The 22,634-nt window shown below is 40.5% G+C and overlaps 1 protein-coding gene across 4 annotated transcripts in view; it reads right to left on the reverse strand.

The window, feature by feature from the left end:
* GRIA1 (glutamate ionotropic receptor AMPA type subunit 1) overlaps nucleotides 1-22,634 on the reverse strand; it is a 302,439-nt gene that overhangs the window by 39,737 nt on the left and 240,068 nt on the right. For all 4 annotated transcript variants that reach the window (XR_012001207.1, XM_072756784.1, XM_072756785.1 and 1 more), the window contains exon 12: nucleotides 4,676-4,874. Coding sequence is in view for 3 of the 4 variants with exons in the window: in XM_072756784.1 (XP_072612885.1) it covers nucleotides 4,676-4,874 (199 nt within the window). In the remaining variant the exon portion in view is untranslated. The remainder of the gene's footprint in view (nucleotides 1-4,675; nucleotides 4,875-22,634) is intronic.

Here is a 22,634-nt window from a genome sequence, read left to right on the forward strand (position 1 = left end):
TCTCTTCTTTGGGACTTGGCCTAGGCTGTTTACTTCACTGGATACACTGGTCCTTTCCAGCCATATCCTACTAGTTATTTCACAGACCAGAACAAATCCTATATATTCTGAGACCACTTCAGTTTCAAGGACAATAGTTCACAAGCTCTAGGGGGCATCAGGAATCATGTGCAGAAATTGTTAATATGAAGATGTTCCTCCTCTAAACCTAAAGATTCTGATTCAGCAGGTCTGGGGTGGAGCCTAGAAAAATTTTTTTTCAGAAGTTCCCCAGGTGATTCTGATCTATATGGTCTCTGTGGCTCTCACTTTGAGAGAGTATTATGAGGGCTAACACTCCTTTCAGACACTGAACAGGTACTGACTGGATGGTCAGGCTAGACTGCCAAGATTGTGAGGTATCCTTTCTTGTGCATAGGTCTCAAGTATGTGGATGCTATCTGAGGGAGGGGGACATCTTCCCTTCTGTGAGTCTTTCATAGAGTTTACCCTTGCACATAGGAGAGCTTTAGCCAAGGCATATAACCGAGGGCCACAAGTCATCCCTCTCATCTAACATGTTATTTCTAAAAATCATCCTTTCCCCAAAGGTAGATGTATTTTAGGAGTATTGGACTCTGGCCTTGTAAATGGACAAGTGTTAAACACATATAAGGGTATTATTTTGAAAGATAGCACTAGAGTCATGTAACTCATATAGTCTAGTGGTTAATACACAGATCATAGATTCATTTGGTATAAAATGATCATACCCACAAAACATCATTCTTCTTTGCATACAAATATCAGGTTTATTTCCTTGATAGTAACATCAAATGTTGACAAAATATTGATATACAGTTGTTATTCAAGTCAACTGATCTATAGGGATCAGTTGGGCCTAGAAAAATTCTGGTCTCAAGGGAAAGTTAATGGAAACAGTTACTGAGAATTTCAGGGAGGCATTTGGTAGAGTCTATCATTAGATTGACTAGATGATGTGCTTTGCTGTATGGTTAACCAGCTGGAAAGGCCACTGGATTGGCAGTGAGGAGCCCAGGTTCTAGTCTTTAGCCATCTGTTCCATGAGGAGTTGGGTCATGGGGACCTTTGAGTACCTTGTGGGCTTGAAATATCTGATTCTTTACATGAATATACATCATTCAAGCAACAATGTCCATGTGAGGAAGAAGAAGAAAGAAAGAAGAAAAGGGAGGGAAAATTTCAAAGTTAAGGGAGGAAATACACAGAACCAATCAGAGCATTTACAATATATGTCATATTCTCTCACAGGAAACAGAGAAATGTATAAATTCAGCTGTGACCAGATTTGCAGATGATCTTCTAGGCAAAAGCCCAACAAAATACACAGCAGGGCAATGGCAAGATGCAATTTGACCTGACAGGATGGCCACGGCAGGAAACGGGGCTGCTGACAGGCAGAGCTGAAGAGCCCTCTGGGCAACAGTATGCAGAAAATTAATATGTCCTCTCAGCCTCACCCCAGTGCCCTAAATGCAAGGGCTGTGCTCATAGCCGCTCAGAGCAGGCTACCAGGAAAATCTCATCTCCAGGGATGCAATGGCAGCATGAGTGGCAGGGAAGATTGGAAGCATACTTGGGGTATTTGTTCTTGGATCTCTCCTATCATCTGCAGCTCTCACAGTCCTTCACACATCTTAATTAAACTGTCGATGGAGGATTAAGTGACTCTGGGTTGGGGCTGCCAAGAAGCTCTGGGCTGCCGTGGGGACTAGAAGCCAGACTTTTTTCAGAGACTGGGGTAGAGGAATACTCGTTTCACCATTCCCTCCTTCTGCCTTATGGGAGTGGTGAGTGATCTTGTCTTTCCACCCACCAAAGTCCTGGTGGGAAAATTCTCAAGGTCAAAAATCACAGAGCACTTGTCAGCACTCTCCTTCTACAGGTAAAGAAACGGAGGTCCACAGCATGGCAGTGAACTGTTCAATGTCTTGTAGCTTCTTAGTAGCAGAGCCATAAGTAAAACCCAGGTCTCCTGATTGCACACCTTGTCTCTTGTTTTAGGCTTTAGATCTTACTAGCTGGGAGACCTCAGACAAGTAACATAACATTTCTGAGCCTCAGTCTTCCTCTCCTGCCAATGGTGATAACAGCACCCACTGCACAGTGTTGCCATAGAGATTATATGACAACAGAGGTAAAATGCATGCCCGTGTCGGGCACATAGTTGGTATTCCAGAAGTGGTGCAATCACTACTAATAATCATGCCCCTCGTTCAGGTTTTACTTTAGGATAAGAATGCCGGATGGCTGGCTTGAGACTAGTTTCCCTTCCTATATATGTGACAGATACTGATACCAGTCAAGGAATTCTTTCATATGTGCCCAGATGTGCTCTCGGAGTCACCTCTTAACATTGAACTCTCGGCAACTACTGCTGCTTAATCATTGTTAGTACGTGAACTACAACCTATTGTCATCAACACAGTAGGCCCGGTAAGCACACAGAGCTTGTAGAATACACTTGGTTTTCTTTCCAGATGCCTATCAGTGTGCTCTGGTCAAGAAATAGAAATATGTCAATTGACATTAATAGAGAACTTTCAAGTCATAAGTCCTAGCTGTGCCTCTGAGTAGCAAGGCCATGCTCATTTTCTTCTCTGGGCCTCAGTTTCTTCAACTACAAAAGGAAAAGGCTAGACTAGATTTATCCATGAGCCCATCTAATAATGTGAGTAATCTTTAAAAAAACATCAGGTAATGACACCACCTCATTAGGACAGTGGTTCAGTGGTAACAACGCTTGGGCGGAAATGAGGAAACAGATTTTGTGTTCATCCTTGACACTTGCATTATGATTTCCTAAATTCTAACATCTTTTTTTTTAAAAAATAAATTTATTTTTTATTGGTGTTCAACTAAATTCTAACATCTTGTCCACAAAATGGACATATAACCCCTGTCCTGCCACAGGTCACAGGTGGATCATAAATGAGACCATGGTTGGGAAAGTGCTTTGGGGATGGTGATGTGCTCAGATATTGGGGATGAGAGCATGGGTATATAATGAGTAAGTGATTTGGCTGTTCCCCAGGTTCATCAGCAGGCCTGTGGCATAGGACTGGCTATATGGACAAATATCAGACATCTCCTTACACTTTGGTTGTAGGCTACAAATGCCAGAGAATTATAATGAGATTACAGGAGGTTTTTCTACTAGCTGGTTGGGTAAGCTTAAGCAAGTCATGTCACTCTCTAAAATGACAGATTCTGGCCATGTGACCTCCAAGTTACCCTCTTGCTCCAAGATATCGAAAGCGGATGATTTTAGCCTTAGAGACTGGATCAGTGATTGTTAAGACTTTGGTCCCCTTCCTGCTTGTCATACAGAACACAGAGCCCACAATCAAGAAATTGAACAAATTACTCTACTCTGTGGGTTCACCCTGGGCCAGGGGTTTGCTCTATGAAGTTGCAGTGAGAACCTAGTAGGTCTGCACAGGATCCCCATCAATGCTTGAAGCAAGGTAGGGACTTGCCGTCTATTCTCCTTATGCTACTTATTAGCTGTGCGACCTCAGGCAATTACTTTTACTTCTCTGAGCTTCATATATAAAATGGGGACAACACATATCTAACTCCTCTCTAATGAAAGGATTCAATGAGATAATTCATGTAGGGTGTGCTAGCACAGGACCTGATTACCTAGTAAGTGCTAGGTGAGTGGTAGCAATTGTTTATCATTTTTCTTTCATCAAAATATGGTAACTCCATGTGATATTTGTTCAGCTTTTAGGATGAACATGTCTACAGTCCAGGAAACTATAGGTTTATCTGTTTTGGAGCATTGTTCAAGTTGTCCCCTTTGCCTGGAATGTAATTAGCCAACCCAGGTCTGCCCTAGTTGCATGATGTCTAGATATGTTTTTAGTGGCTATAAATCCTTACCCCTTCCCCAAAATCACCCCAAATGCCTCTACCCTAAAACCCTAATGGGAAACTGAGCCTTGTGTTGTAGATCCTAATCTCTTTTAATTTTATAATGACTCCTTAAGGTAGCTATTACTCTCCAGACTTTATAGGTGAGGAAACGGTGTCAAAGAGGCTAAGGGACAGAGAACAAGGACAGAGCCAGGTTCTGGCCGTAGGTGTGGCTGACTCTAGGTCTAGCTGACCCTAGGCTTCTGCTCCTCTGCCTTCACTTGCTGCTTCCAGCCACATGACATCTCCACCATCTCCACTCTCACTTCACATTTTCTCTCTCCTGGCACTGTTAAATAGACCACCTGTTAACAGTAATTGTTTTCCATATACCATCTTCTTATTTGTCAGGTCTCTAAGGAGAGGACATAAAGGGTATCAGGTCTGGACCTTGTCCCTAAGTTGGTCCTAGTCAATTACTAATTATATTGCAAGTAGGTGTGGCAGCAGGGAAAAAACTGCATGTCATATCCTTTGCAGCCTTCAGAGAACTTGGCATAGGCTGTAATATGTAAGGGTCTGGTTCAATGCAAGAGCTTTGATGTTACCACAAATGTAGAAATGTACATTTCTCAGGGATTTGTAGAAAGCTGAGAATTGCTCTGGGTTTCCCTGATTTGTACTATGTGAAGCAGTTGCCCCTGGTTGCCTCCAATCATATGCTTCTTAGTGAGTATATTTTAATGACAGGTTCTCTTTTGTGAAGGTGCCTTAGGACAAGGGATGTTCCTACCCTGAAGAATTCCTTAGTGGACCCTGCTTCCAGGGTCCCATAAGCGATTTCCGTTTGCTTCGCTAGGTCCTCAGCACTCTCGATGGGAGACACCATCCTCTCCACGGTCAGGAAGGCAGCCAGGTTGGCTGTGTATGAGGAGATGATGATCAAGGTGAAGAACCACCAGACACCACCAACGATGCGGCCAGACAGGGACCTGCAGGCCAAAGGGAAGAGGTGTCAGAAGCATAGACATCAACTGCAGAATGCTATAGGGAAGGGCCAAGGGACAGCCTAAGCCCTGTCAGCAGAGCTGTCAAACCCTATTGCACCCTTCTCCTCTGTCAGCTAGATGTGAGAATTCATATGTCAGAGAGATTCTCCTTGGCATTTTGTTCCTTATCACAGATAAAGACCTATGTGGTTGCTATTCTTCAGGGGTGATAAAACCCCACAGGCATATATTCACACCACTTTTGCACATACATATACATCAATACATGTGCCAACAAAGACAGATATGTCAACACTTGTCCACAAAATCACACACATGTACAAACATCCTTTTAAATGGAGTTACATACACACTAATATTTGTGCACACATATATTAATGCAGATGCATTTATACACATGTACAATTTTGATCATGTTCAGAAATGTTTCCAGACTGCCTTCTCATTGTTGTTCTTTTGGCCATTAAAGGTCACCAAAATGGTGGACTAGAAGGAAGGGAAGGGAGAATGGATTGGAGACAGAATGAGAACAACTATACTCTAGCCAGTTTGGGGGAATGTCACTGCTGAGGGCAGCCACAATGCTCTCCTCTACCACAGAGAAAGAGTTTGGCTGAAATAAAAGACAAAGAATATTTTGCACTGGATCAAAATGTTAACTCTGACAATGATAAATGAGTTGAGAAATTGATCCTTGGTTTTCTTAGAGTCCTATTCTCCTCTTATGCCCAACAATGAAGAAAAATAGGAATAGTTAAGAATTCTATAGTGATCTTTCAGCTTTGGCTAGGAGATTTCCAATTCTAGAACATTTTTCCAAAGATATTTCAAAATTATGTACATGTCATATATATATATATATATATGACATGTCCATGTCCCATAGAATGATTAATGATTTAATGTGGTGGACAGACAGGGCATCAGATTATGCCAAATCATATAGTGATAAAGTTATTTGCATTCTATTTCTCTTTCCATTCGGCTCAATTTGTTAAGGAAGTGTCATCCTGGAGTTACTGTAACTTTACATCCTTTCTAACATGTGCCCTGACAGCCTCAAGCTCAGAGCCTTCAGTAGGTGACAGTGCTTAAGTAAAGCCTAATATTTAACAACTGAAGAAATCACCAACTCAACCCATGAATATACAGATAAAGAAACTTGAGTCTCAAATCACACTGACCCATGAGCAGAACCCAGGCCTGCCAGCTTGTGTAATTATTCCACACTGTTCTCAACGTTCTGGTCAACATTCTCTATGTTATTCCCATGTTCCTGTGTGTTTCACTTTGTTTCCATTTTTTGGGGGCTCCTTTTCATTCTAGGAAGACAGTGCTCACTTCAAAAAATTCAACAAATATTTGTTATTGCTTGCTGTATGGAAAATAATGTCCTTAGAGGCTTCACATTGAAAGGGAAATAAAAGGAAATTTGTTCAAAGGAATGATACCAGGAGAATGGAGCAAAGCTATGTTATGTGAAGAATAGCTGCAGGAGGAGGGGACAGGAAGAAAAGACTCAGAGAGAGGTGTTCACTGAAGGATTGACATGAGACTGGTACTATGAAACCTGATTTAGGAGTATTTGGCAGAAATTTCAGAAAAACAAACACTAAATACAAAGAAGTGGGTATTTTATTTAAGGTGGCGCAACCTGAGGGTGAGAGTGAGTTTCCCCATTTCTGAAGATGTTCAAGTAGTAGACCTTTACAGAGATGCTGTATTTGGTGCTCACTCTTACTCCCCCAGGGTATAGAGTGCTGGGGACGTATGCCGACTTAGAGGCAGGGTCAAACATCACAAGGGCCCAGCCTTCTTTTATACTCTTCCATCTATGAGTTTCTGTGATTTGAAATCATAAACAGGTAGACCAGGCTTCATGGCTTCCATTGGGCAGTCAAACAAAATGATACACACAAAGGCAAAAGTATTCTCCCCATGCTTCAAGACTAGTACACATCTGTACTCCAAATCACACCAGTCTTCTGATAACTAGTCCAGTGTTTTCTTCACCTTAGGAAGTGGTAAATATTAGCGTCCTGAGGCTTTGTTGAAGATGATGCTCTTTTCTCAGGTCTGGGTGACCCGAGTGGCATCTAAACTAGACACCAGCCCTTATCTTCCCCTTCCTCTGCCTAATCAGCCTGAGTGGTCTTTTTAAAAACATTAATTGTATCATGTTGCTTCTTTGTGTAAAATCCATGAAATCCCTTCTCTTACACTTGAAATAAAATTTAAACTCCTTGGTAACCCTTAAGACCCTATGTGCTCTGGCCTGTACCTTGCTCTCCAGTATCTCCACAACATGGGCTTTGGGCTTTGTTTGGTCCTTCCTACTCAAAATGCTCACACCCTTATCACATGCCATTCTCCTCCCTGATCATTGCATCAACCCTATTCATCCTCCAGACCTCACCTGACCCAGTACTTTTTCAGCATTCAGTCTTAAGACTCTCAGAGCCCCATGCAGCTCACATTGCAGTTGAAATCTGATTTCTGTTGGTGTAATTGTTGACAGTCTATTGTTTCCCTAGATTATAAGCTCTATAAGAGTAAAGAACCTTATAGTACCTAGCCTAGAGTGGGCCTCAATAACATGTGAATGCATGAATGTCAAGTCTCTCATAACCTGGTAGTTCTATTCACATTGGATTTGGATTCTAGAGACCTGGAATATTTTTCAGAGCCAGGAGAATCCAAACTTGCTTAAAGCTTAGGATGCCTGGAGTCAAGTAGTAGACCAAGTGTTCAGGATGGCTACTCCCTTTTCTAACATTACTGAACTGAGAGACCCAACTAAGGTATCTCAAGTTGAGGATTATCTAGTAAAAGTCAAAGCCCTCCCAAGAAAGTTCCAAGCCAATGTTTCCTTCACTATTCTCCTTTAATTAATATTTATCTGGTAGGTGTTGAGAGTAGCTTACCCTACATACTATTCCCTATATCCCTATCTACTTGATAAAAATAGCAAAGAAGGAGTCTATTGTTTAATAGCCAGTAAATGTCATCTGTGGAATAACTAGAAGATCAGAGGAAGAGGCTCCTGAAAATGTGACATCGTTCCAATGCTTCATTTGCATCTGATCCACATGATAGGAACTCGAGTATAAGGCAATGTCTTTCTTCAGTTCAGATCTGGTACAGGCAAAGCTGGGCCTCTATCCAAGAACCCTGCATTTTCTAGTTCTGTATCAAAAGTAAGGAGCCAAGACTGAGTCTTTGCTCTTTGACTGACCAGCCCTATAACCTTGGCAAGTTGCCTGCTCAGCTGGGCCTCGATCTACTCATAGGGTGATACAACTCTATGTCATGGTGAGAAACCAAAACTTTCAGTACTAGACTTAGTTGATTTATTTTCCTTTAATGGATTTAAAGCTATTGGAATTATTTTTTTAAAGATTTTATTTATTTATTCATGACACACACACACACATACACACACACACACACAGAGGCAGCGACACAGGCAGACGGAGAAGCAGGCTCCATGCAGGGAGCCTGACGTGGAACTTGATTCCGGGACTCCAGGATCATGCCCTGGGCCGAAGGCAGATGCTAAACCGCTGAGCCACCCAGGGATCCCAAGCTATTGGAATTAAAATGGTAGAGGCAAAAGCTATTGAAATAGCAGGCATTATTTTTGTGAGGATTCTTGTAGGAATCTACAGGATAAACTCCTTCATAGGGAAGAAACAGCTGTGATCTTGTCTTTGGAAGTGTACCTAGTCACCTGAATTTTATTAATCTCATAACTTGGCACAGCTCTTCCTCAAAGTATCTAAGTGATGGAGGATTCCCTATGTCCGTCTAGAGAACTGGTCACAACTTCTATGGCTTGTTGGACTCTTTTTCTTACTTGATCTTATATCTACAGTCTTGTGAAATGGATGGGTGAAGGATGAATATCCCCATCTTACAGATGAAAGACCTGCACTTATGAGACATAAAGTAACTTACCCAAGGTCACAGAGTGAGGCATTGGCCAATCTGGGACTAGGAACCAGGACTTTAAATTTCTTATCCAGTACTCTACACACTGTAGAACATTACTTTCCTTACCAGATTGTGATTGATTTCTAGATGGGCATGGACTTCCTTAACCCATGATATCTCCCTGATGTTGGATCATAGCCAATATTCATTTCTTATAAAGCTCAGTGGAATGTTTGGGATCTACAGAAAGCAGTCTGACCACCAGCGTCTTGATAGAATTGGAAACCTGTTTGTATTTGTTTTCTATCACTGCATAACAAATCACCACAGACTCAGCACCTGCTAGCAGTACTCATTCATAGTTCTGTAGGTCAGAAGTCTGGGTCAGGGTGTCTAGATTCTCTAATAAGGCTCTCACCAGGCTGAAATCAAGATGCTGGCAGGGGCTGGGGTTCTCATCTGGAGCTTGGGTTGTTCAAGCTTACCAGTTATTTGTAGGATTCACCTTCCTGTGATCATAGGACCAAGGTCATTGTTTCCTTGCTGGGCGTTAGCCAGGGGTTGCTTTCAGCTTCTACAGGTTGCCTGAATTCTGCATTATGTGTCCCCTCCATCTTAAAGCCAGTAATAGTATGGCATTCCCTTTCATTCTTTGAAATTCTCTGACTTCCATTAGTTGGAGAAAGCTCTCTGTGCCTAAAGGGTTCATCTGCTTGGGTCAGGCCCACCTGGAAAAATTTCTGTCCCTTAAAGTCAATTGATTTGGGATTTCAAATTATATCTGTAAAAGCTCTTCACAGCAGTGCTCAGGTTAGTGTTTGAATGACCAAATGGATAGGAATCTTTAGAAACATGTACCATACTATTTATCCATTCATTTTATAAGCATTGCTTGTATGGCAGGCACTGCTGGGCATTATGGAGATAAAACTGAATACACTACAGTCTCTACCTTCTGTGGAGAAGATGGGAGGGCAGTGTAGCCTAGTGATTAAAACACAAGGTTTGGGGTCTGATACCCTGATTCTCTGCAGAGTGCTTCATGCAGTGTTTGGAGCATGGTAGGTACTTAACAGAGCCATCATCATATATATATATATATATATATATATATATATATATATATATATGATATGTCAATATCATATGTCAATGTCATCTTATGTCAATGTCATAAATGGTGATTTTAGTACTATTTCAATTATGTGACAAGTAAGAAAGCAGTACTAAGTAGACACAGAAGGGCTTGATAATTAATCTGCTGGCAGGGATCAGGGAGACTTACTAGAGGAGGAGAAAATTGTGCTAGGTTTTGGAGTATAAGTAGGAGAATGCCAAGCAGAAAGATGCCTGGGGGTAGGAGAAGGCTCAGTAGGTAGAGGTAAAAGGAAGCGGTAGTGGGATATTATCTCTGCCGTGAACTTCCTAATTATTCCCAGCAGGACACTAAGCAATCCCTTCTATTTCCCCATCGCGCTACAATCATTTTCATATTATAGTTCAAACCATGCTGCTGTAATGACTTTTTTTAAGATGTTGCTTTGATTATTACTTATGTTAATATTGATCATCAGAGAAGGTGCAGGATTGAACTTGATAACAGAGCAGAAATTGGGAGGGGCAGACTGGGTGAAGAGATCAAAGTGACAGGATTTGGTGATCAATGGGAGCAGGGGTTATGGGGGAGGACAATACTCAAATGACAGTTCATGCCTACTGGGTGAATGGATTCTGACATGCTCTATTGATGCTGGCCATCAGCTGTCTCTTCTCATAAATGATTTTTTATTCTTTTGTTAATAAGACACTAAATATATTATTAAACATGATGCTAACAGAAGATAGCTAGCTCTGATTGGATCATTCTCTGATTCTGACAGGTATTTCCTGTCCTGATCATGGATTAAGATTCAGTAATTAATTGTTTCTAATCTCTCAGCTTGGATTTGTTGCTCTGGCTGAGGGGTAGGCAAATTTTTTTGTGTAAAAGTCTAGGCAATAAATATTTCAGGCTTTGAGGGCCTTATGTACTACTTGTCTCTGTTGTTGTAGCCATAGACAGCAGGTAAACACATGCACATAACTGTATCACAATAAAACTTTAAAACTAAAAACACACAACAGGCTGAATTTGGCCTGTGGACCACAGTTTGCTGTCTTTTGCGCTCCATCCTACTGTGAATGTCAGACTTTTGATTTAAGTTAATATGTTACAGTAGTTGAGAGATATCTTGACATCTATGTAGTTATTATCACCTCCACATAAATACCCAGATAAAATATTGCAGTGATTCATTTGACAATTACTTTTGTGCTATCCTCAGGGAGAAAGTAGAGGGCACTAGTCAAGAGAATGGGCCCAGTCATCAGACAAAGCAAGATGGAGTCCTGTCTCATTACTTACTGGTTGTATGACTTTGGGCAAGTCACTAAATCTCTCTTTGCTAGTTTCTTCACAAAATGAAGTAATAGCACTTAGGCATTTTTAAGAATTAAAAAGGAAAATACAAATGGATCATGTAACACAGCGCGTGGCACAGGGTAAACATTTCAGTATGGAGGTAAAGCAGATGGTGTGAGGAGCAACGAACTGCCTGGAGGTGAGGGAGCAGATACCATGCCAGGGACATTCAGGAAAACAGATCCTTGGGATGTGGGAAGTGGAAAGTTATTAAAAAGCAATCAACTTTTGATCCCATCAACCTACTCTCTAAGACCTCTTGACACGGAGTTGGATATGGACATACATTCTTCTTTATTTCAAAAGCAAATTTCCTATCATCCCCAAGAGGAAGGGGACGGAAGGGATACCTCCTGTGTGCCTTCATTCAGCTGAGCTCAAGAGGTCACTGAGCTCAACCTATTTCCTTTTGTCATCTGCTTCAAATGGCTATTTTTAAAAAGTAATGAAAACATGGGTGTGAAGGTAGAAACTCAGATGGCATGCCTCTAAATTACTGGGAGAAAGAAAAGGCCATCTTGGCTAATTACTGAACTAAGCTATGCTCAGAGAGAGGCTCACTTGGGATCATGTATCAAGGTTCCCAGACCAGTGTAAATAGCTCTGGCCACATGCAATAATTTTACTGATGAGGCCACTTCATCTAAGATGTCTGAGTGGCCAATTATCCATTTGTCACCAGCTGCAAATCACTCAGCACTTCCCTGGCTAGCAGGAGTGACTCATTTTAATTGCCCTAGCTGCTGGTCACTGTGTTTCAGCACTGTGACAGGGGTAAGGCTCTTCCCCCTCACTCTTATGGTGAGTCCCAGGGATGGGAAGCTGAGGGTTGGACAATAAGTTCTAAGGAAAGCCCCAGTACTCTTTGAGCTAGTACCCTGTTTGCAGCACGTGCATAGTTAGGTTTCAAAGAAGAGTGGTTTTTGTCTTCTTTGGTGAAATTTCTGTTCATGTCGTTTGCCCATTTCATGATTGGATTGTTTGTTTCTTTGCTGTTGAGTTTAATAAGTTCTTTATAGATCTTGGATACTAGCCCTTTAACTGATATGTCATTTGCAAATATCTTCTCCCATTCTGTAGGTTGTCTTTTAGTTTTGTTGACTGTTTCTTTTGCTGTGCAGAAGCTTTTGATCTTGATGAAGTCCCAATAATTCATTTTTGCTTTTGTTTCCCTTGCCTTCATCGATGTATCTTGAAGTTGCTGTGGCCAAGTTCAAAAAGGGTGTTGCCTGTGTTCTCCTCTAGGATTTTGATGGATTCTTGTCTCACATTTAGATCTTTCATCCATTTTGAGTTTATCTTTGTGTATGGTGTTAGAGAATGGTCCAGTGTCCTTCTTCTGCACGTGGCTGTCCAATTTTCCCAGCACATTTATTGAAGAGACTGTCCTTTTTCCAGTGGATAGTCTTTCCTGCTTTGTCAAATATTAGTCAACCATAGAGCTGAGGGCCCATTTCTGGGCTTTCTATTCTGTTCCAGTGATCTATGTGTCTCTTTTTGTGCCAGTACCATACTATCTTGATGATCACAGCTTTGTAGTACAACTTGAAATCCGGCATTGTGATGCCCCTGGCTCTGGTTTTCTTTTTCAGTATTCCCCTGGATATTCGGGGTCTTTTCTGATTCCACACAAATCTTAAGATTATTCATTCCAACTCTCTGAAGAAAGTCCATGGTATTTTGATAGGGATTGCATTAAATGTGTAAATTGCCCTGGGTAGCATTGACATTTTGGCCAACAAGCACATAAGAAAATGCTCCACATCACTTGCCATCAGGGAAATACAAATCAAAACCACAATGAGATACCACCTCACACCAGTGAGAATGGTGAAAATTAACAAGACAGGAAACAACAAATGTTGGAGAGGATGTGGAGAAAGGGGAACCCTCTTGCACTCTTCATGGGAACATGAACTGGTACAGCCACTCTAGAAAACTGTGTGGAGGCTCCTCCAACAGTTAAAAATAGAACTACCCTATGACTCAGCAATCACACTGCTGGGTATTTACCCCAAAGATATAGATGCAGTGAAAGACTGAGACACCTGCACCCCATGTTTATAGTAGCAATGTCCACAATAGCCAAACTATGGAAGGAGCCTCAGTGTCCATCAAAAGATGAATGGAGGGGATCTCTGGGTGGCTCAGTGGTTTAGTGCCTGCCTTCAGCCCAGGGAGTGATCCTGGAGTCCTGGGATCGAGTCCCACATCAGGCTCCCTGCATGGAGTCTGCTTCTCCCTCTGCCTGTCTCTGCCATTCTCTCTCTCTCTCTCTCTCTCTCTCTCTCTCCCTGCATGTGTGTGTGTCTCATGAATAAATAAAATCTTTTTTTAAAAAAGAAAGATGAATGGATAATGAAGACGTGGTCTGTATAAATAATGGAATATTACTCAGCAATTAGAAATGACAAATAACCACCATTTGCTTCAAAGTGGTTGGAATTGGAGGGTATTATGCTGAGTAAAGTAAGTCAATTGGAGAAGGACAATCATTATATGGTTTCACTTTTATACAGGGAATATAAAAAATAGTGAAAGGGAATTAAGGGGAAAGGAGAGAATATGAGTGGGAAATATCAGAGAAGGTGACAGAATATGAGAGACCCCTAACTCTGGGAAATGAACAAGGCATAGTGGAAGGGGAGGTGGGCGGAGGGATGGGGTGACTGGGCATTGAGGGGGCACTTGGTGGGATGAGCACTGGGTGTTATGCTATATGTTGGCCAATCGAACTCCAATAAAAAAATATACCCCCCCCCAATATAAAGAAGAGTGGTCTTACGTTCCTATTGTTTTCCAATTAGGTAGACTATGGAGTGTAGCATGGGCATAGTGCAAAAGAAAGGATGTAGATGGGTTCAGTCATTCCTAAAATGTACTACATTCTTTCATTCCTTCTGTAAGCATCAGTTTCCACACTTGAAAATGGAGATAATGATTTCCATCTCATGGGTGATAAGAATTCCAGGAGTAAGTCATGTCTTGCACTTAGCACAGACACAACAATACTAATGGTATTGGTGTCACCAGTTGCAATTGTTATGGTGATGTTGATGATTTTTTCTAGAAACACTCCTCCTAGCTTCTAGACCCCTCTGCTCCTCAGTGTCCTCCTATTTTGCAGGTTTCTCTTTATGCTTTTTTCCGAGAGAGAGAAAGAGAGAAAGAGAGAAAGAGAGAGAGAGAGAGAGAGAGAACACGCATGCATACACACGTGTGTGTGTGTGTGTGTGTGTGTGTGTGTGTGTGTGTGTGCCAGGTGGGGGAAGGGCAGAAAGGGAAGGAGAGAGAATCTTAAGCAGGTTCCATGTTTAACATGCAGCCCAACATGACACTTGATGTCATGACCCTGAAATCATGACCTGAGCTGAAATCAAGAGTCAGATGCTTAACTGACTGAGCCACCAGGAGCCCCAAGATTGTTCCTTTATAGTCTTTTTTGCTCATTCTTCCTTTCTGCCCAATGTCGAGCTCTTTCTTTGCTCAAAGCTTAGGCCTCAGCTCTCTTCCCAACCCTGCCTACCATCTTGCTCCAGCTGACCTCCTCCAGTGCAAGTCCTTTATTCATAGATGCTAACAACTCCCTAATTAATTAATTAATTAATTTTAATGGATATAAACTACTTTTATTAAAAAATTAAAGAAAATTAAAAATAAAGGTGATGGAGGCAGGCAGACAATTTTAAAAGCTTCCACTTAATCTAAGAATTATATTCATTGAAAGGTAGAATAAAATTGAACACACAATCGGTTGGTAGTATAACTAGGCTTAGAACTTAAAAAAATTTTAACATTTTCTCATATTGACGTTATATGTCAAAATCACATATAACTAGATCCTATCTATCTATCTATCTATCTATCTATCTATCCATTCATTTGTTTATTTATCATTATTAATTATAATGGCTAAGAACTACTGTACTAAAAATTAAGAGTAAAAAAAAATCCTTGGAAGACTGCTCTCTAGAAAAGGGGTGAAACTCTTAAAAGTGGGAGCCATAGTGTTTAGAAAGCACCCTACCAGTCCTGGATTCTGTTCTCTGCTGAATGCTGGACTCAGTTCTTTCTACAGATCATCAGTTGGATGGGCCCAGCCTCTGCTCAATGACCTATAGTGGCAATGAGATTTTAAGATGGAGGCAGTTTTGTGTATTCTCAGTCAGGGGTGGTACAGATTTTGTTGGTCCCAAAATGTGTGTAATTTTGGACTCCTTCTTAAGAAAAAGAATACAAAATTAGGGCCTGGAGGAGTTTGTACAACAGAGGTGTCCTGAAGTTCAAGCTTCATCAGCCTCATAGAAAAATTTTCTTCTGTTCTCAATTATTTCAGCTCTTTTCCAAACTTAGTCATTTTGAGACTTCTTACAACTAGGTTGCTCTACCTGCTTTAACCTGGGTTATTGAAATCTCTTTTTAAGTGCACTCAAAAATAGGCACAAGATTACAGGTGTATTCTGACTAGCCCAGAATAACAAAGGACTATTATCTTCTTTTATTTAAGAACCTTACACCAGTATTACTGCAGTGATAATACTAACTTATTAAAAACTCCACAATACACAGATGATGGAACTTGATTTTAAGTAATCTAAAACATTTGTTTTACTGGGAGAGGTAAATTTTGTTCTTCTCTTCCACTCTACTCCATGAGCTCATATTCAGATGATTTCTCCTATACCACAATCAACAACAGCAAATAATAATTAACACTAGTGAATATTTACTTATTGAATGTGCTAGGTACCATTCTAAATACTTTACACACTTTAACTTATTGATTTACAATTTATCCTCCCCAAATCCGATGAGATAGGTACTTTTACTATCTTTATTTTACACATAAGGAAACTGAGATATGGAGAGGTTAAAACTTGCTCAAGACCCTTACCTCACATCATATACAAATATTAACCCAAATTGAATCTGTAGGCCCTCTCCTGACCTCTAACATGTGTATCTAACTGCCTTCTTGACACCATAAACCTGAAATATTTAAAACAAAATTCTTAATGAACTCCTTCCAAAAAACCCCAAATAAGTACAGCATTACTAACTCCTCTCCTTCTTCTTCATCTCAGGAAATGGCATCACTGTCCATCCCACTCTTTAAACCAATTATCAGAGACACATTTCTGCATTAGCTCTTTGTCTTACCCTCACATCTAGTCTGTCCCATCCAGTCATCCCCATAGCCACAGATACCATTCTAGACACTAAGTATTAGTGTCATATTTCATTGCTGCTTTTCTCATTCTTATACAATCCATGTCCACACAATAGCCAGAGGATCTTTTAAAATTATAAATAGGATCATGCTGTTTCCCACCCTACTTAAAATTGTCTCACTTAGTAAAATCCAAATGCCTTGCTTGAGTCAACCTGATCTGGCTCACCTCTAACCCCATCTTGTACCATCTTTCCTGTTATCATCATGCCCTAGCCTCATTGGCCTTCTTACAGTTCCTACCACATACCAAATTCTTTCCCACTTCAGGACTGGAACTCTGCCTGGAACTCATTTCCCCGAAATTGTCCCAAACATGCCTCCATCTCCCCATTAAGTTTATGTTCGTACCTCATCTCCTCACATCCACCCCTCTAGGGATTGTCTCTGGCACCCATCTCTCTCTCACCTTACCTTGTTTCCTTTTCTTCATAGTACTTATCATAGTCTAAAATGATTTATATATATATTTATCAATTGATTTGTTATTCATTTATTATTGGTTTCCACTAAAATGTAAGTTCAGTGATGCCAGGGGTCTTATCTGTGTCATTCCCTGCTATATTCCTGGTGCCTAGCATAGTGCCTGGCAGAAAGCAGATGCTCAATGAACATATACTGAATAAATGAATAATTACATAGTATTTATTGAGGACTGAATATATACCAAGCCTGATGAAAAATAACTAAGAAGTTTCTTCTTAAGGAGATCAGTAGAATGAATATGACTGACAGAGTAGCTGTGAAATGTGGGCTGGGCTGAATAGCACAGGGAACCATTGATCAAGTGCAAAAGAAGTGCAGAGGTAGGAAAAGCCATGTCCAACTGGGAAAAATATGGAAAAGCATCAGGGAAGAGGGGCCATTGGCAGGGCTCTGCAGGGCAGGCAGGCTTTGAACATTCTCAAATAGAAAGAGAGGCATTTCTTGGGGGCAGGAACAGCCTGTGCTGTGGTGTGGAGATGGGACAAGAAAGTGAACAAGCAAGAATTTCACTTTGCCTCAAAAGTAGTAACCGCCCAACATCCATTTTCTCTGGGTATGGCCTTTGAACTGGACACTGCAGAAGATACTTGGCATCCATTTTTTAAATCCCCATCACTCTCTTTAGCTCAGCTAGTCATATCTCTTTTTGATAACTGAGGAAACTGAGGTTCAGAAAGATAATTTACTCAAGGTCACAAAGCAGGCGATGGAACTCATATCAAATGTGAATCCAGATCCATAAAATTAGATCTGGTGTGATTTACTTGCGCTGAAAATGGGTCCAGCTTGGACCAGGGCCATCACTCTCATCTTTCAAGGTTTACCTTTTCAGGTCCCAAGCACCACTTGCCCACAGTTCCTAGACACAAAGGAATATTTGGCACCATACTGGTGTTAAAAATGGGACTTCCTTCACATATATTTTGGGCTTAAGTTCTTAGAAGAAGCCACTCTCTTTTTATAGCTAGCTGCCTGCTGGCTAGCCCACAATACCAAAACATATGGTTTCCCTATATCCAAAGCCCTCCCTAGAGCTCCTACTATTTGCTGATCCACCAGCTGGTTTCAGAAGTGAGATGGGTTCCAAGGGTCTGGGTCCCTGACTCAGGGCACCAGGTGTGGGCCTGGGTTGTCATCTGTGGCCCAACATATCCCGCATTTGAAGTCCTTAGGTTGGAATTTTGTAGGCTGTTAAAAAATAGGTCCTGACCCATCAGCAAATGGTGGATAAAATAACAAACAATGTGTGCTTCTGCTCTAATTAATGTTTGGTTATCTCCAGGACAGGGCGTGTATGGAAAGGAGATACTTAGAACAACTAGTTGAAAATCTTCCATTTCCAGGTATTTTTTTACCCTGCCCAGTTCCCTGAATGCTCAGACCCCCAACTCCCACATATCCACAACCAACCTGGCAGGGCAACCCCAGAGGCAGGGAGCAGCTGCTCTTCTTCTTCCCCACAGCCCCCTGTTCATTTTACTAAAGGGACAACACAGCTATTTCTGGGACAATGAAGAGAATTATTAAGAGTTCAGAAATGGTATAATTTTCCTACTCCTGTCCCTGCCATTCGTTAATGTATGGTTTGGAAAAGTTATTTTACATATCTGAGGCTCAGTTTCATCTATCTATGAAATGGTGAGAATAGCAGGAACAACCTAAAAGTGTTGTGAGGATGAGCTCCAATGGGCCTAGCAGGGTACCTGGACCAGAGTAGACTTCTGGTAGAAGCAGCTAATACTATTCAGAAATGAGAGATGACATGGAAAGAAGTTTTAGTAGGCTGTTAAGTGGAAAAAAAACAGTTTATAAAACAGAGTATATGACCCCATTAAAAAAATTTAGTGTTATTATTTTTAAGATTGAAGTATAGTTGACACACAATGTTTTATTAGTTTCAGGTGTACAACATTGTGATCAATATCTCTATATGTGATGCTGTGCCTACCACAAGTGTAGCTACAATATTTCACCCTACAACACTATTACAATTTTATTGACTGCATTCCCTATGGTATAACTTTTACCCTTATGACTTATTCATTCCATAACAACTGGAAACCTGTATCTCCTACTCCCTTTCATCCATTTTCCCCAGGCCCGTACACCATCCCCTCTAGCCACTATCAGTTTATTCTCTGTATTTATGGTTCTGTTTCTGCTGTTTGTTCATTTGTTTTGTTTTTTTAGATTCCACATATAAATGAAATTATAGGTATTTGTCTTTCTCTTACTTATTTCCCCTAGCATAATACCCTCTAGGTTTACCCACATTGCAAATGGCAAGATCTCATTCTTTTTTATGATTAATCTCTCTCTCTCTCTCTCTCTCTCTCTTATATATATATATATATATATATATATATATATATATATATCACATCTTTTATTTATTTTTTATTTTTTTATATCACATCTTTTAAAAATATTTTTTAATTAAATTATTTTTTATTTTTTAAAGATTTTAATTTATTATTCATGAGAGACACAGGCAGAGTGAGAAGCAGGCTCCTTATGGGGAGCCTGTTGTGGAACTAGATCCTGGAACTCTGGTATCATTCCCTGAGCTGAAGGCAGACACAACCTCTGAGCTATCCAGGCATCCTGCATCTTTTTTTTTAAAGAGAGAATATGAGCCATGGGGGAGGGGCAGAGAGAGAGGGAGAGTGAGAATCTTAAGCAGGCTCCATACCCAGAATAGAGCCTGATGTGGGGCTCAGTCTCACCACCCTGAGATCATGACCTGAGCTGAAATCAAGACTTGGATGCTCAACTTACTAAGTCACCCAGGTGCCCCTATAGAGCACATCTTCTTTATCCTTTCATCTATCAATGAGCACTTAGTTTCTTTCCATATCTTGGCTACTGTAAATAATTCTGTGAGAAACACAGGGGGTGCACACATCTTTTGAATTAGTGTTTCCATTTTCTTTGGATAAATACTCAGTAGTAGAGTTATTGGATCATATGGTAACTCTATTTTTAAGTTTTAGAAAAACCACCATATTGTTTTCCACAGCATCTGTACCAATTTGCACTCTCACCAATGGTATATGAACATTCCTTTTTCTTACATCCTCACCCACTTATTATTTCTTATCTTTTTGATTCTAGCCCATTCTGACACATAGAAGGTGATATCTCGCTGTGGTTCTGATTTGCATTTCCCTGATGATTAATGACATTGAGCATCTTTTCATGTGTCTGTTGGTATATGTCCCCATTTGAAAACAGCTTTAGCAGAGATTAAGTGTCTGGATTTATCTTGCTGGCCGGATTACAGGCTCTCTTTCTTTTCTACCTTCTATTTTCTGATTTTCTAAGTGAATACCCACAGTGTTTATAATATAAAGAAAACCGAGGACATACTGGTTAAAATTATGGGTGTGAGATCATCTGACTAGGGTTCAAATCCCAGCTTCTTCTCCCACTGGCTATGTGACCTTGGAGAAGTAACTTAGCTCTCTCTGAGTTTTGGCACACTCAACTGAAAAATGGAGATAATAGCAGGTCAGCTACTCAGTATTACTACTATTTTTTCATCACTAACTTGGGTGGCAAGGAGTCAGGAAGAGGAAAGAAAGTATCAATACATAGGGAAGTGAGGAAAAATCTCCCTGTGAGGGTAATTTTTAGGCTGAGAGCTGAAGGTTGAGCATGATTTAGATGTGTGAAGAATCTGGAAGAACAGCATTATAGTCAGAGGAAACAGGAAGAGCAAAGACTCTGAGACAGGAAAAGGTTTCACGTGTTCAAGGTAATTAGCTGTGTAGTGAGCATATGGAGAATGAGGCAAGGACTAGATCAACAGAGCCTCTGATGTCAGGGAGTGGGCTCTGGATTTAACCATTAGGAGTCCGGCTCCAGGTGCCATCTCCTCTGAGAAGCCTGCCTGCTGATTCTTACCCTCACTTCTAATTTTTTCTGAATTTTTCTACTTTTTTCCTCAGTATCACTCCTTGTTCTACTCTTTTTTGCTGTTGCCACTACACTAAGTTATTAAATCATGTGAGAGAGTTTAAATTTCCCCACAATTCCCTAGAACCTAATACAGTCTCAATATTTGTTGAGTGAACATGGAACTCCATAAGTAGGCAATCTGTAATGTTTTCCCCTGAGCTATCTATACAGAAAATTATTTCCTGAGCTAATTAATAGCAAAAATATGATTGCACAAGGAATTGTTTATTGTATGAATTAATAAACTGATTTCAAAAACTTCAGAAGCACCGATTTTTGAGAAACTGGTATCTCAGGTAGATCCATAATTCTTACATAGTCCTAAAATCATGTTCCCTCAGAATCCTTGTTCTGAAAAGTGATTGTCATAGAACAAATTATTGCATAAAATTAAAATAATAAAATGTGTTTCTTTAAAAATATTGTAAAAGACTGATGTCCTCCCAAATTTAGATAGCGTCCTACTCTTGGCAAATCTGTGTCACAAGGTTGTGTGAATTATTATAGGTATGGAATAATAACTTTGGATTTCTTCCCTTTTCCTTCAGAAATTCTCACCGAGAACATCCTTCCTTTAATGGAGACATACATAAGTGGAAATGCATTTGGCTATGGGCTTGCTTTGGGCCATGCATAAGTTGGAAGAGGCACTAAGAAATCTCTAACTTCATCCTCATCTTCAGAAGACAGGAAGTGATCTCCTACCTCAGTTCTCAAACAGACCTGGCATTCTGCTCATCACCAAAATCTGGGCCCTAGGCATCTATCCTTGCCTCTGTGCTCCTCATGTGTTCAATAACATGGTATTATTTGTCCCATTATTCATGGAATGTATGGTAGGAAGAATTCTAAGATGGCCCCATAACCTCCACTTCCCCCGCTCTCTCATGTTATTTCTATGATTATGTCATATTCCATTGCAAAAGAGATTTTGCAAATGTAATTAAGTTTATTAATCATTTGAACTTAAGAAGAAGGGGTACATTATCTGGGTAGCCCTAATCTAATCTCATGAAACTATAGAAGAGTTTCCTTCGTTGGTGACAGAAGAAGTCAGAGAGATTTGAGATGGAAGGGAATTGATGTGAGGGAGGGGGGCCAAAGAGCAAGGATCAGCTCCTTGAGCTATGTGACCTCTGGAAGCTGAGCGATATCTCTGCTGACAGCTAGCGAGTAAATGGGGATTTTGGCCCAATAATCACAAAGAACTGAATTCTGATAATAGCAGAAATGGATTTGGAAGAGGACCCTGAACTCTAGATGAGAACTCAGCTGATTAACACCTTCATTTAAGTCTTGTGAGAACTAGAGCAGAGAGCAAGTTATGACATACTGGACTTCTGACTTATAGAACTGGGAGGTAATGTATAAGCGTTGTTTTAAACTACGAAGTTTGTGGTAACTTGTTAGCAATAGAAAACTAAAGTGTGACTGGTTCTTTTGAAACTTCTCTTATGGCTGCCATTTGAGAGTGGCTACAATAAATCCTTAACCTATTGTTCTGTTCTAGCCTCATGCTCCACTTTTTTTCCTTTATGTTCTCTGGGTGAAGTTGGTGATAAAACTGGGATCAAAAGCCAGCTGTCAAGAACTAGGTGGTAACCTTGGATATGTTACCTAACCACTAAGCCTGTTTCCTTACTTATGAGATGGGATGTGGTAGGCAGAAAAC

Source organism: Vulpes vulpes, chromosome 4, assembly GCF_048418805.1.
Source record: "Vulpes vulpes isolate BD-2025 chromosome 4, VulVul3, whole genome shotgun sequence".
Lineage (NCBI taxonomy): Eukaryota > Metazoa > Chordata > Mammalia > Carnivora > Canidae > Vulpes > Vulpes vulpes.